General features: G+C 38.8%; 1 protein-coding gene across 1 annotated transcript in view; it reads left to right on the top strand.

The window, feature by feature from the left end:
* The window catches only part of patl1 (protein associated with topoisomerase II homolog 1), a 94807-nt gene that overhangs the window by 54655 nt on the left and 23848 nt on the right, over positions 1 to 16304 (top strand). Inside the window, exon 11 of the mRNA NM_001102823.1 lies at positions 2905 to 3028. Coding sequence (NP_001096293.1) covers positions 2905 to 3028 — 124 coding nt within the window. The remainder of the gene's footprint in view (positions 1 to 2904; positions 3029 to 16304) is intronic.

The raw sequence follows: 16304 nt of genomic DNA, 5'->3' as shown, positions 1-16304 counted from the left end.
CTTCTTTCTCATCACCCTGCCATACAGATGTTCTTTGTGCAAATTGGGCTGAATTGTAGAACGACGTACAGATACACCATCTGCAGCAAGATGTTCTTGCAGGTCTTTGGAGGTGATTTTGGGTTGTCCGTAACCATTCTCACAATCCTCCACATATGCTGCTCCTATATTTTTCTTGGCCTGCCGGACCTGGGTTTTACAGAAACTGTGCCTGTGGCTTTCCATTTCCTGATTATATTCCTTACAGTTGAAACTGAAAGTTTAAACCTCTGGGATAGCTTTTTGTAGCCTTCCCCTAAACCGTGATACAAAACAATACAACTAAATACTGCTTCACTAAAAATCTTTGTTCAGAAAACAGCCCAGTACTCAGTACAGAAATGAAAGACATACCACTTATCTTTTTTTGGTGAAAGCTGAGTAAATTATTATGCAGGCAGAGAGGGATTCCCAAACTTTTTTCAACTATACAAATAAGTAAGTGGGCAAGGTGGCATACAAGACACCTGTAGTTATTGCAGTTGAGGAAGGTGAAGAATTTTTATTTGCAGAAAAAATGACATTGCCTCAGAGTCTTAGAGACTGGCTGAAATGATGGTGTTCTAAAGAAAATTTAAGAAGGAGCACCCCAGTGAAATTCCATCCAATGTTCTAATAACTAAGGGCAATAGAGTCTTTTTTAATTCAAGCATTTCTTAAGGGTACAGTACACAAAGAAAAGTTAAACACTGTCGTCGTCAATATCCAAAAGCAGGGAGGCACCAGATGTGTGGAACTCCTAAATAAAATAGAAAAAATCTTTCAGCCAACCACCTAGCTGGGAAAGAACAAATATAAAGGATGATATATTAAGCCAGGTTACCGTAGATCTGGTCCATAGAGTGAACTCTAATAGAAACATAGATGGCATCTGTAAAATAATGGCAGGCCTTCCTCTTAAGCTACCAATGCAAAAGAAAATGTTGGGAGTGGATGACCTGAGACAAAATGGGTCAATTGAGCTTATCAAAATTCTCATCCAATTCCATTTGTTTAGAAAGTGTTGAAAATGTAACACTAGATAGGGCCCAATTTTGTTGGGATAATTTTCCTTCCCCTAATTTCCGTTTGTTCTCAAAAGTGCTGGTAGTGATTTTAAAATACCTGGGGCTAACCCAGGCTATATTAGCCTTGACGGGAAAAAATCTGGGAAAATTTATTCCAGAGATTCTTTAATAAAATCCTGCATCAAAAAGATTCTTCTTCTCTGGGACCTACCCTTTTGTGTTAATAGTTTAACCAGGACTCCTTTTAAAACTCTAGAAAAAGCACAATTCTGGAATCAATCCAAGAAAGTGGTGCTCTTAGCATCATTCACTTGTGCATACAATGTGGGAGAATTAGCAGCCTTGTCTGCATTAAAGCAAGCCAGTAAAAAGTTGTGGTGTGGTCTGCTTTCAAGTTCCAGACTAAGAAGTCACACCTCCTTCCTCCTTTTGAGAAAGATGTTTAATTGCTCTGAACAGATCCAGTGTGTGCCATTATATTTTATCTACAAAGGACAAAATAAATGAGGAAATTAGATCATTTATTAATTACTTCCAGAGGCTTGAGTAATAGACAAAGCACCAGATAAGTTATTGGATTGTTTCTATACTTGCAAAGATTTCAGTACAGCTGGCAAGATCCCTGTGGAGTTCACAGCCTATTTAATCCAAGAATTGGAAAATTGTGGGTGACTGAAGCCAGGGCATTGCCAAAAGCCATATGCTGATTAGTAGGATGGTCTTCAGTGAATAAAGATAAACACAAAATTACCAGACATCATAAAGTAGCCCATTCTTGGTGTCTGTGCTGCACTTGCCAAGATCAGTAAATACAGCAGACCCTTCTGGATGGTCCAGGAGGAAGGTTGGTTTGAGGCCCCATAACCCTATCTGGCCACACCTTGACCGACCCAATCTTGCCCTTAATTTGCACAAACTTTGACAAAGTTTGCTTTAGATCCCTGTATTTTTTGCATCAACCCTACCCATTGACTTATAAGGAATAAATGTATGTGCTTTACAGTTGTTTTTGTAAGTTTGGGTCACCCACTTAATTGTGGTTACACCAGTTTGGTTTCACCTGCTCTTATATTTTCTAGCAAGCTGTAGGTGTTTGAGCTCTGATCAGCATGTTCTGTAGGGCTGATTTACTAACATAGGTGCTAAATTGTAGAAGTGCTTTTACCAATAACAACCAGTCAGGTATTTGCTTAAACTCTGACTTATAGTAGGGTGTTCAAAACTAATTCCTCAATTCTTATTGGCAGCTTCACTTGTGCAGTTTAGTGCCTATGCTTGTAAATCTGCCCCCTTCCACTGCTGTCACCAGTGGGGATGCTGGACAAAAGCTTCTTATGCATATGTAGATACAGAGAAGGGGGTGTGGGGGCACTCCAGGGCTAAATAGAGTATACTGAGTATATAGAGTGATCTGGCCAAGTTAACTGCAAGCATACGAAAAAGAGAGGGGGATTGATCAATGCACATTCCTTGGTCTCCTGTTTCATAAGTAAATTATCTATGCTAGTGCATGTATTTTCAAAAAAGTGATTTTTAGTTACAAAATTATGATCATAGGATTGGTAAGCCATCATACCACGTCATGGTTATCTAGTTACCTCTAGTCATGTTTTTCAAAGGCTGGCACTCCCGTGCACAGCATATGTAAAATTTTAGACTGTTGTGCCTCAGATGTCCCCTGTACGTCTAGAATTTATAAGGTAATTTATTTGCAAGCGAACAGTTTGCAGTGCTTTTTGCCTTTAAAGCATTTCAGCATAAATTGTTTTAGTGTGCATAAAGTGTTGTGTATTCAGTCATATACATATATATGTTTGCTAGTTTTATGTTGTATAATGCACTATATGTTGCTTTCCAGAATTACTTTGAGAAGCTCGGCAAGTTGTCTGTATCTCAGGACAGATCTAGAGAAGGACCAAAAAAGGAACGAACAAAGCTGATCACGCCACAAGTTGCTAAATTGGAGCATGCATACAAACCAGGTGAGAAGTGCTGTACTTAAATTCTTTACTTTGACTGGGCTTTTGTGTTCATGCCTCAAATGACCTTTGCAGTAATTATAATTTGCATATTTTCTCTAAATTTTTCCACAGGGCCATTGTATATTACATAGTTAATTTTGGGTAAAAAAGACAAAAGTCCATCAAGTTCAACCCCAGTGCACATATTACCCCTTTCAAAAGCTTAGCTAGCACTGATGTTAAGTTAACTTGCCTGTGGTTTTTAAGCTGAGAAAAGGATTTTTTTTTTTTTGTTTTTGCAAGCAACCCGTTAGCAATTCACCAATCACTTTGCACCTTGCTAGGTGAAATTTTAAAGGAATACTGTCAAGGAAAAAATGGTTTTTTGTTTCCCCCAAACACATTATTTAACCGAGCTTTTCCAGCAGAATCCTGCATTGTAATCCATTTTTCAAAACCGCAAACAGATTTTTATATATTTAATTTTGAAATTTCCCAGGGTACCACAGTCATGTGACCTGTGCTCTGATAAACTTCAGTCACACTTCACTGCTGAGCTGCAAGTTGGAGTGATATCAACCCCCTCCTAGGAGCCGATCAGCAGAACAATGGGAAAGGTGCAAGAATGCAGGTCCCAGTAGATATCAGAACAGCACTCAGTAGTAAGAAATCCAAGTCTGGCTTGCGACTCCTCCAGTTACATTGTAGTAGGAGAAGCAATAGGTTACATGAAAGCAGTTCTAATGTGTAGTGCTAGCTCTTTTGAAAGCTCAGACTCAGGCACAATGGATTGAGATGGCTGCCTACACAATTACAACTAAAAATAAATACATTTGTTGATTCAAGATTAAGATTTTAAATAGCAGAGTGAATTATTTGCTGTGTAAACAGTAATTTAGAAATAAAAAGTACACCAAAAAATTAAGACTGTATCCCTTTAAGTAGAGAGCTAAGCTCTTATATGTATGTATGTATGTATGTATAACTTTATATTTATATTTTCCTGGGGTGAATACCATTGGGTCATGGACCTTTGTTTACTTTCATACATTTTATTCTCTCTTGCATTTCCTTCTGAATCACCCACCCATCAATAGATACACTGTTAAAATTGGCTCTATTAAAAACAAAATCTTCATTAGTTGGTTTCGTCTAGTAGTGTAGATAAACGAAAAGTATTAGCAACTAATTTGGCTAATATGAATGGCTTAAACGCATTGGTTTTCTTAATTGTTAGTGCTTCTATTAAACTATATAGACATGTACATGTATTAAAGGAGAATGAAGGGCAAAGTCACTTGGGGGTGCCAAAATGTTAGGCACCCCCAAGTGACTTAAATCGCCTACCTTGTACCCCGGGCTGGTGCCCCCGTTAGGAGAAAACGGCACCAGCCCAGGGTACCTGTAGTCAGTGCTTCCTCCTTCCTGCTTCCTTTTCTGGCAAATGCCAGCGGTCGGCGCATGCGCAGTAATGTGAAAAGCCGACTTCTCTGTTAAAGTTTGGCTTTTCACTCTACTGCGCATGTGCGTACGAGTGAATCAGGAAGGAGGAAGCGCTGAAGCTACCCCAGGCTGGTGCTGTTCGCTCCGAACAGAGGCACCAGCCCCCGGGGTACAAGGTAGGCGATTTAAGTCACTTGGGGGTGCCTAACATTTTGGCACCCCCAAGTGACTTTGCCTTTCCTTTAAGCAGAATTTTAAAGATGTTGCACTATCCTTTTGTGTTTAACCCTTTGAAAAACCTTTCCCAGTTAATATATTTCAGAGATGTATTTTTACTGCTACGCTTTGCACTTCAAAAATGTAGTATCTTAGTTACTGCCTTATATAGTTGTCTCTGCAACATAATTTTTTTTAGATTTTAAGTTAGCTTTATAGTTACTGTTAGACAGTTTTCATTGTGGAATCTCCTTAAAGGGATTCTGTTGCGATTTTTATGGTTTTAATTTCTATATCATACTTTGTACATCGCAAGTAATTTGTATTACCATTTAAAATGTTATTCTTTCAGCAATAAATTAATTTTTTTTTAGTTGTAGTATTGGTTAATCCTGTGCTTTCAGAAAGAGCCAGCATAGCACAGTGTCTCACTTGGCTTGTTCTGCTATTTCTTCTGCTTGGGTGCTATTCTCATACAACTAGGTAAAGCATGGGAAAATGCTTAGCAATGCAATTGATTTTAAAACCTGTAGGCTTCATGTAACCTGCTTTATGGAAGGGACAATTTGGTCTGGGGTGTCCATTTTTTTTCATCGTATTAAATGTATTTGGGGCTAAAGTTCCCACTGGCTCTTACTGTATTTAATTTATTTGTGGTGTTGTTACTCCTTGCCTCTCACTTTATCATTGTTTTTTGAAGTGACTGTACCATTATTCACAAATGCATACAATGCATAATAATGTTTTTCTTTGGAGTTGGGCCCTTTTCATCAAGATATATGATTTATATTGTAAAAAAGGACCAGCACCCCGAATTAAAGTAAAAAAAAAAAAAAGTGCATAAAAATCTTGATTAAAGCATGAATAGTCAACATGACATTCTGGTCCCCCTCAGGACCTTTCTTAAGGCAACCATGCCTCTAACCAACCATACATATATACCCATAGTAAAAGCATGCAGTAGGAAATGGCATCATGTTGCAACATCTTAAAGTGACTAGTGCAATAAAGTGATCAAGTGTTACTAATACATGAAATTCATTTTACTCCACAGATATACATTTTATATGTACATTATTATTATATGTGTGTATACATTACTGTACAGCCTAATGGCACATTGAGCAGTCTTGCCTATGCCAAAAGGAATGAGGACGAGAAAATCTGTGCTACCTGTGGACGACAAATCTCCTCTTCCTTCTAAAAATACCTTTTCTTTGGTGTTAGTGTGAATTGCGGGGTGGTAAACATATGAATCTTCTAACCACCAGATGTATGTGGCTTCACGAAATCTATCTACAGTAGTTTCCTCATCATGCTGTAACCCATGTAGCTTCCCCTTGTTTAAGCAAGCCTTTATTCTCTTAGTCATTCTTACCCCTAACACAACTGATCCCCTTCCATTGGGCTGTATGTGTTATACACCAAGGAATAATCAGCTCAGTGCTCTAGAAACCTTAACTCATCTTTCTAAGACAAAGAATTAAACCACACATGTAGCTTCCTAAGCTTGTGTTGTCTATTATAAAAATAATTGTGGCACAGGTAAAATTTACTAAAAAAAGTGTACAGTCCCTTTAAGGAATGGTCTTCCAATATAAAGTCAAAGAATAAAATCCCATTATCAGGTCCACTGCTGAAAATTAAACATATGTTCAATATATTTATTTACAAAATCTGTACAGTTTCTTTATAAAAATTGTCCTGCCCTTCAGAACTCAGGAGGAGAAATTGTTTCAAGTTGAGCAGCCATTGGCTGTTGAAAATTTGTGCAAGCCAAAGTCCATGTGATTGGAGAGAAGGGGGAACTGAAGTGAAGTATATTGTGTTTTGTATTTTATTTTATTTTTTTTATATAAAAAAAACTATACAGATTTTGTAATTAATGTATTAATTAATGTATTTTACATCCCCTTTAAAGGACATGTAAAGCCTACAATGTACATCAGTTGGGCACGTCTCCCCCACCCAAATGGCATAATTTGTACAGGTATGGGATCCCTTATCTGGAAACCCGCTATCCAGAAAGTTCAGAATTACGCAAAGGCCATCTCCCATAGACTCCATTATAAGCAAGTAATTCTAATTTTTTAAAATTATTTATTTTTCTCTATAATAATAAAACAGTACTTTGTACTTGATCCCAACTAAGGTATAATGCGTCCTTATTGGAGGCAAAACAATCCTATTGGGTTTATTCAATATTTAAATGATTTTTAGCAGACTTAAGTTATGGAGATCCAAATTATGGAAAGATCCCTTATCCGGAAAACCCCAGGTCCCGAGCAGTCTGGATAACTGGTCCCATACCTGTACTGCATATATCCCCCCTGTTTGAAGGCACTATTATGAAAAGACTAGGAGCAGACAGCTAGAGCTTAGTTTCTGTGAAAACCAGCAATGTCATCTCTTCATTGGCTGCTAAAATGGAGGTTGTGTTTAGTAATCTGAGCTGAGGAAAACTGAGCATGCCCAGGAGCAAAGAGCCAACAGCCAAAGCAAATTCTTGAGAGAAGGGGCGGGGAGGGGTAAGAGAAGGAAATTTAAGTAATTAAGGGGATTCATCATTACTATTAACCTTTGGACAACCAGAGTGGCAGGTATTGAAATATCAAAGAGGCTGTTTGCGGTTTTTTGTGTGAGTTTACATGTCCTTTAATCTTACAACCTAGATCCATGAAATGACTCTTTAAGGTATCCCTTCTAAGTACTAAAAACCACAAATTCGCTGTATATTTTAGATGGATTCTTAGCAGTGCTTTGTAAATGGGAAGAATTACCCTCTCCTCTCATGAATCTATACAGGACAAGTACCTTAATGACGCTTCCTGCTGCCGACTGACATTACTTGCTGTAAGTCCCCCAGGTTCTTCTTCATCAAGGATTTGCCTAACTTAGTCCTATTTAATGTTTAAGTTGCTTTTACATTTTTAAATCTCAAATGCATACCTTACATTTATCAACGCTGAATGTTATCTACAACTTAGCTGTCCATATTGCCAATTTGCCAGGTCTCCCTGCAACAATGACACATTCTGGTTGGTCTTCTTTGACCTGCATAGTTTGTGTGCAAATACATTGCTTACAGCTCTCTTCCCCATGTTATAATTAAAAAATTGAGGTCCCTGAATCTTGGTCCCTTGGACCCATTCGGTAGCTTATCGGCCAGTGTAGGGCCAGCAACGACTGGCCTGCCTGACTGATACCTGAAATCGGCCAGATATCAATCGGGCAGGTTAAAAAATTCAGGGGACCGCATCAGCTCGTTGATGTGGTCCCCGAACTGACTGCGCCCTTAACAGTTATTAGCCTTAATTCCCTCCCTGCATACGCAAACAATTTCAATTTTAAGCCCTAAAATTTAGCTGCACCACTCATATTCACAAAAATCATTGCTTCATGTGACAAGAACTGTTCATACTTCCTTACCATGACTGTGTACTTCTGAGGTTCTCATTCAGCTGTCCTCAGCAACACACTTGTCCACATCCTGCCATCACATGGGTGGAACATGTACCATGCCAACAGTATCTTAGCTCCAACTTAGTCAATTATATTCCTAGGGGTTCAATTTGATTACATTGCTTTCAAGTAAAAATGTGCACAAACTAAAAATAGTTGTAGTGCAGGCTGTCTTTTAAACCATTATTAGTGCAAGAAATGTATGTGTCTCTTAGGACTAACTCCTTCCACTATCAAGGTGGAACAGTATACCCAGTTTTACTTGAGCTTGTTCAAACTAGAAGTCCTCCACAAATTAAGCAAAATCCAACACAGTCTGCAAGCCCTGTTGACACAGTCCCACCTCACAAAACTATTCTTTCAGTGGTGGTGGCAGGATACCAACCTTACCAAGAGAAAATTCTGTTTGGTCTCACAGTGGACTCTTATGACCGATGCCAGCTTAACCGGTTGGATTGGGCCGTCTTCCAACATTGAACAGGCAACTGTTCCCCTTCAATAAATTTTGTGTTTATCTCACGTTATCACACTTATCTCATCTGCTTAAGGATTGCCCATTAAAGGTCCAGTCAGACGATGTCACAGTGGTACCTTATATCCTCTACGAAGGGGGCACCTGCAGCAACTATAATGCATTCGTCGTTGGGCAGAGCAGAACTGTCATGTTGATCTACAACAAACTCTGAACTACATAGAAAACCTGTTCATAGCTGAGGGAAGATCTTATTACCAAGTCCATTGCAGACTTCCCAACCTGAAAATACACTTGTGTCCTGGCTACTGAAAGCACTATCTAGAAGCATAAGGGTTTCTCCAACCAAGTAACACATACCCTTCTGCAAGTATGTATATCAACTGCCTTCAAAACTTATTGTATCTGACATTCATTTCCAAGTACCTTCAGCCATGTGAATTATACTTTGATAAACTTCTGTCACTTTGTACTGGGTTGAAGAGATGTAACCCCCTCCCTTTTCTCCGGCAGCCTATCAACAGAAGAGTGGGCAGGTGAGAAGATAATAGCTCCTGACCTTTCTGCTAAAAGATTCAACTGCCTAAACTCATAGCACCTCCATGTTTCTACGCTGCTTTCACTGCCCTGCTTTGGAATAATAGCACTGCTGGTAGAGAAACCCTCCTGTATTTTATTGCGGAAATAGGCAAACTACCATACTAACTAATATACTGCCTCTCCTTAGTTTAAGGTGATGGCACAAAGGGTGATTTGTTGCCCACAGTAAATTTGAGCAATCTGCAAGCAACAAGTCTGCTAAAAATACCTTTGCTGTCAGTGGAAATCTCTGACACTTAAACATAAGAATCCTGTAACCTCTGAAAATTGCCCTCTCCTGCTTTTTATGATGGTTGTGAGATTTACAGTGAGGAACATAAGTATTTGAACACCTCTCTGTGTGAGAGAGCATTTAAAAAAAAATTCAAGAAATCACATTGTATGATTTTTAAAGAATGTATTTGTATTGCACTGCTGCACATAAGTATTTGAACACCTGGCAATCAGCAAGAATTCTGGCTTTCAAAGACCTGTTACTCTGCCTTTAAATAGTCCAACTCCACTCCACTCCTTAATCTAAATTAGTCTGAGCTCTTTAAAGACACCCATCCACCCCACAGTCAGTCAGACTCCAACTACTACCATGGGCAAGACCAAAGAGCTGTCAGACAAAATTGTGGAGCTCCACAAGGCTGGAAAGGGCTATGGGGCAATTGCCAAACAGCTTGGTGAAAATAGATCAACTGTTGGAGCAATTGTTAGAAAATGGAAGAGGCTAAAGACAACTGTCAGTCTCCCTAGGACTGGGGCTCCATGCAAGATCTCACCTCGTGGGGAATCACTGATAAGAAAGCTGAGGAATCAGCCCAGAACTACAAGGGAGGAGCTGGTCAATGACATGAAGAGAGCTGGGACCAAAGTTTCAAAGGTCACTGTCGGTAGAACACTACACCGTCATGGTTTCAAATCATGCATTGCACAGAAGGTTCCCCTGCTCAAGTCATCAAATGTCCAGGCCCGTCTGAAGTTTGCCAGTGACCATCTGGATGATCCAGAGGAGGCATGGGAGAAAGTCATGAGGTTATATGAGACCAAAGTAGAACTTTTTGGTCTAAACTTCACTCCCTGTGTTTGGAGGAAAAATAAGGATGAGTTGCATCCCATTCCTACTATGAAGCATGGGGGTGGTAACATCATGCTTTGGGGGTGCTTTTCTGCGAAGGGGACAGGACAACTGTATTAAGGAGAGGATGAATGTGATGTATTGTGAGATTTTGAGAAACAACCTCCTTGCCACAGTCAGAGCATTGAAGATTGGTCGTGGCTGGGTCTTCCAACATGACAATGACCAAAAGCACACAGCCAGGGTAACCATGAAGTGGCTTCGTCAGAGGCATATCAAGGTTCTGGAGTGGCCTAGCCACCAGACCTAAATCCAATAGAAAATCTTTGGAGGGAGCGGAAACTTTGTTGCTCAGAGACCGAAACCTGACAGATCTAGAGGAGATGTGTGTGGAGGAGTCGGCCAAAATCCCTGTTGCAGTGTGTGCAAACCTGGTCAAGAACTACAGGAAACGTTTGACCTCTGTAATTGCAAACAAAGTACAACATATTAACACTGATTTTCTCAGGTGTTCAAATACTTGCATCAGTGCAATACAGATACATTCTTTAAAAATGATACAATGTGATTTCCTGATTTTTTTTTTTTTTTAAATGCTGTCTCTCACAGCAGGAATGCACCTACAATGTTAATTTCAGACCCCTCCATGATTTCTAAGTGGGAGAACTTGCAAAATCGCAGGGTGTTCAAATACTTATGTTCCTCACTGTTTATGTTTTACCTCCCGCAATTCACACAAGACACCAAAGATTTCCCATGTGAGATAAATTTTTCTGTGCCATAACCCTTAAAAGGAGGGCTTTTAGTAGCTTAATACACAAAAGGTCTTAAAGGAGAAGGAAAGGCTAGTAAAGAGTTAATCTCAAGCTGCAGGCATACCTTCAGTTGTCTCAATAGTACCCTTAAGTCTCCCCATATTTCACCTGTTCAGAAGATCAGAAGTCAAACATGAAGAAAAAAAGCTGAGCTGGGTAGAGAAGAGGGGGGACCGGTGGCCAGTTGGATGTGTGCGCCGACGTTGGTGAGCAAGAAGCAGCCGGCAAGTGTGTGTGGGGGGGGGGGGGGGGGGGGGGTGGTGTTAACGAGTTAGTAGTTAGTGTATCTCTGTAAATCTTTCATTAGGCAAGCCAGAAATATAGCGTTTTTACACAGCAATAGTAGTACTATTTAATAGTGTGCTATTTAATGGTAGTTTTTGACTTTCCTTGTCCTTTAATGTCCTAGCCAGCACAAAACGGCATGCACTCGTCTGACTCAAGAACAGCGGATAAAAATTCAAAAAAGCTTTATTAAAGATAAAAACCTAACATGTTTCGTGTGACGTATTCATAGGTTCATGGCATAACAAACGATTCAGGGTTTAAGAGGCATGCACAAGTAGCATCATTCGTGATGTCACTTCCTTATGAAATTTGAAACCATATGCATATAACAATAATAAAGCAGTGAAACCAGTATAAGCATCCATTAATACAAACAATGTAAGCATCTATTGGTGCAGACAGTTTATCCTGATATCAATTACAAGTTTAATGATTAATATGTTTAATATTGGCATACATATATGCTATGATTAATATGTGAGATTAACAGACTGTCAGAAGGGAAAATTAAAAGGCTGTCAGTCAGAAAAAGAGAAAAAAAATCCCATCCCTTTAAAGAAAATCCCTTAAAAGTTGGGGAGGATTGACAGGCTATCAGAAAAAAAAAATTAAATGAATCTCAGAATGCCATCCCCTTTAAGAAAAAAAAGGCAAACTAAGAACAGGGTAGAGAGAAGATTTTTTTTCCAACATTATTATACATGACAACTCAGGTCCCATCTGACATTAAGTCTTTGTGGTTCCCGTGTATTAAGAATAAAAATCCATTTGGCTTCAAGTTTTAAAAGTTTCTTTTGTTTGTCACCTCCTCTATTCTGTATAGTCACTTTATCGATGCCCTGAATTCGTAGCATCAAAACATTTCCCCCATTACAGCATGTGAAGTGTTGTGCAAATGTTGTTGCCTCACTTCGGGAATTAACCTGATTTATATGCTCTCGTATACGATTTTTTTAAAGGTCGAGCTGTACATCCCACGTATTGGATGTTACAGCTCATACAAGTTAATAAGTATACTGAAGCTGTTGTGTTACAATTAATGTAACTATTTATTTTATAACTTTTCCCTGTGCTTGTACTGGTGAAACATTTTGATACATATACTCTCGAGCAAGTGATACATTCCTTTTACTTGTAGCCACTTACGGTCTGATTTATCTCTTTCACTTAGTGACAAAATATTGCCCAGGGTGGGCAATCCGAAATGGGTAACTATGTCTTCCAACTCCTAAGTACCAAACGGCAATGCTTTACTGAATTTAGCATTTTCTATAAAAAAATTATGAAAATTCTAAAAAATCACCTCAAAAAATCACCTTCCACTTTCAAGCATCATATCTCCCATAATATTCGGTACCAAGACAATACATCCTAAGTATGAAAGCCAAGGGTCCACTGAACAGTTTGATGCCCATTGTGCATAGGATCACCGATGTATCTGGAATTTAGAACCCCCAAAAGGAAGTTAGTACATACAAATTGCCCCAGAGATCTCTTTAGCTACTGAAAATTCAACACGTTTACTGCATTTTCTGTGGGGTAAAAACACACAAAAAATACATTGACCCCCCCAAAACCATATATTTTCGGAAAGTACACATTCGGGCGAATTCAAAAGACCCCATAACAGTATGGACACCCTAGAAAACCATATATTTTCCGATAGTACACATTCTGACAAAACAAAAAATGGGTAAATACAACTTTCTACTGCAAACTACAAAGCTATGCTAAACAGAACGGTTTTTATGGCATTTCTGAAAATTGTCACAAAGCTTGCATTTTACCACATTATGTACCTCCACATTTTGTATCGTATCAACATAAAACATTCTAAATATGAACGCCAGGGGTCTACTGAAGAGTTTGATGCCCTATATGCATAGATTTACCAAACTATGTGGGGTACAGGGGCACACAAGTAAAAATAGTGCATATGAATTTTCACATAAGATGCTCCGGCTCATGCAGTTTTTGCACCCGGTATGTGTATTATGTGCCATAACACCCCCTAACAGTACGGAGACCCTAGAAAACCATATATTTTCCTATTCTAAACAGAACGGTTTATGTAACATTTCTGAAAATCGTCACAAAGTTTGCATGTTTCCCCATTATGTAACCCCACATTTAGTAACATATTAACATAAGACACTCTAAGTATGAACGCCAGGGGTCTACTGAACAGTTTGATGCCCAATATGCATAGATTTACTATGTGGGGTACAGAGCATGCCAAATTGAAATACAGCAGACAAAATGTCCATGTGCAAAGACAAGTAATAAAGAACAATGTGAAATGCAATAAAATTGATAAAAATAAAAAAAAATCACTAATCAATTTTTTTTTTTGCCTTATAATATCTGCGGTCAGAATAACAGTTTGAGTATTTTGGCTTGGGCAAATAAGTTTTATAGACAAAGTCAAGCGAACAACAACTATGCATTACTGAAAATGCAATAAAATGGCTAAAAATGCAATAAAATGGCTAAAAATGCACCATAATCACAGAAAATGTAGTAGAAACACCAAAATAATACACAAAAGGTATTGCGCGGTGCGGTTATCAAATAAGCTATCCGCAATGGCAATAAAACTTTTTTTTCAGGCAAGAATAAAAACGATGCAATTAAAAAAAAATTGCGTAAGTGTGTGTGTATACTAGGTAAAATGTGTTTTGTGTGTGTGTGTAAGTTAGTGTGAGTGCTGTAAGTGCTGTGAATGTGTGAAACCCCCCCAAAAATGTGTGTGTAAGTATAAGTGTGTATTAGTGTAATAAGTGTGTGATTGTGTGTTTGTGTGTGTATTTGGCACATACCTGGCAGAAGAATCTGGAAAGACACAGCAGAGGCAGCTGCACACAACCATCTGTGAGTAGGCTGTTCAGGAAGAGGGGGGGCCAGAGGGGGAAGCTGGAGAAGGCAGAGGCACTGCAGGGAAAGCCTCCTGGACTTCAAGTATTTCCTATGGGGAAATAAAAAGCCACTCCTCCGGTCCCAAACCCGGAAGTGCAGCAGGACGTAGAATCTACGTCCTGCGGCACTTAGGTACTTTGATACACAGGACGTAGATTCTACGGCCTGTGGCACTTTAAAGGGTTAAAGGCACTGTTTACATAGTTTTTAGAGTAACCTCTCGCCAAAAATTGTTTTCTTAATCTGTGTGCTTTGTCTATAAAGTCAGACTCAAAGTCAGGCTACAATTGCGTTTTAGTCTACAAAATTGTCCTATGGGAATGCCTTTAAATAAGTGCTTTGGATGACAAGAAGCTTCGTGTAACAGCATGTTGCCGGTGCATTCTTTCTTAAAAATAGTAGTGACCACCTTTGATTCTACATGTGATAGTGTTAAATCTAAAAAAGAAATACGTGTCTCATTAGAGTGACCCGTGAAGTTAAGATTTAAATCATTGTGATTAAGGCTTTCTAAAAAGCAGTTAAAAGTGAATGCTTATACTGGTTTCACTGCTTTATTATTGTTATATGCATATGGTTTCAAATTTCATAAGGAAGTGACATCACGAATGATGCTACTTGTGCATGCCTTTTAAACCCTGAATCGTTTGTTATTCCATGTACCTATAAATACGTGTGCAGTCACACAAAACATGTTAGGTTTTTATCTTTAATAAAACTTTTTTGAATTTTTATCCGCTGTCCTGGAGTCCGACGAGTGCATGTGGTTTTGTGCTGACTATTGAAGTTGAATCTCCCCATGCTGCGGGTCTGGGGTATGGCATCCGGGCCACCAAAAGGAAGTGTTGAGTGAACAGCCTGCATTTTGAACTTACATATGACCATATATTCCCCAGAATGAAGAGAGAAAAAAGTGATAAGCGAAAGTTTTGGGGCATAAGCACCCGAACCTACTATTTAACTGGGTGAGCGCGAGCACTAATTGAAATATAAATCAGTTTTTTATCTGTAGTGGGAAGGACTGTGAGCCCCCGAACAAACAAATAGTACAGGGACTTTAATGTCCTACACATATATTGGTAATTAGTGCAGAGGAGCTCTTGCCTTTGTTGGTATCATTTTTGTGGTCACAGTCTCAATGCACCCCCAACTACTAATAGAAAGTATTTCTATCCCTTAGCCTACGGCTCTGAAGTTTTTCTTGTTTGCTTTGAACTAAAAGGATTTGTGGGAAGTCTGTCACCTTTGGTAGGGATCAGCTTTGAAGTTTATCAGAGCATGCGTCACATGGTTGTGACACCCTGAGACTGGAAGAATATGGGTAGCCCCATGTGAAATTTCAAAATTAAATATAAAAAAAATCTGTAAATCTTAAAAAACTGATTTCAATGCAGGATTCTGCTCTTTTAACTGATGAGTTTGGAAAAAAAACCTGTTTTCCCATGACAGTATTCCTTTAAGTAGGAGAAACAATAGCTTATCTGAAATAAGTTCCATTGTGCAGTGGTGGCTCTTTCTGAAAGCACGGGATCAGGCACAATGGCCTGCCTACACAACATTAAAGAGGTGGTACATTTAGCAAGAAAATGTTTGTACAGAAATATGCCCTGTGATACCATAATAGTCATCAGCCATAAAGTTGGTGGTTTTATATTCCTCCCCTCTAATAACTATTATCTTCTTAATAACTGTAAAAACTATAGGAAGGATTTTATGTGTCCCTTTATACAGAACTTACCCGTCATAAGTGAGTGTCTCAACAAGAGGAAAGCAGGAAGCTTTTGCCTAGGCCCACTGTATATGCGGACAGGTGGGTAGGGCCTGCAAATAATTCAGACTGTAGGGCTGCTTTATAAAAACAGTATTTTACAAAGTAAATTATTCTTTATGCCGGTCTTTTTGAGTGTTGCTTCTATGAACATCCACCCATTCTCTTTAATGCAATTTTGATATTACTCCCCTTTTTATTTATTCTCAGTACCCTAGCGTTTCCTCTGGCAATAATTAAATTAAAATCTTAGT

This window comes from Xenopus tropicalis, chromosome 7, assembly GCF_000004195.4.
Source record: "Xenopus tropicalis strain Nigerian chromosome 7, UCB_Xtro_10.0, whole genome shotgun sequence".
NCBI lineage: Eukaryota > Metazoa > Chordata > Amphibia > Anura > Pipidae > Xenopus > Xenopus tropicalis.
This window is presented reverse-complemented; position numbering and strand designations above follow the sequence as displayed.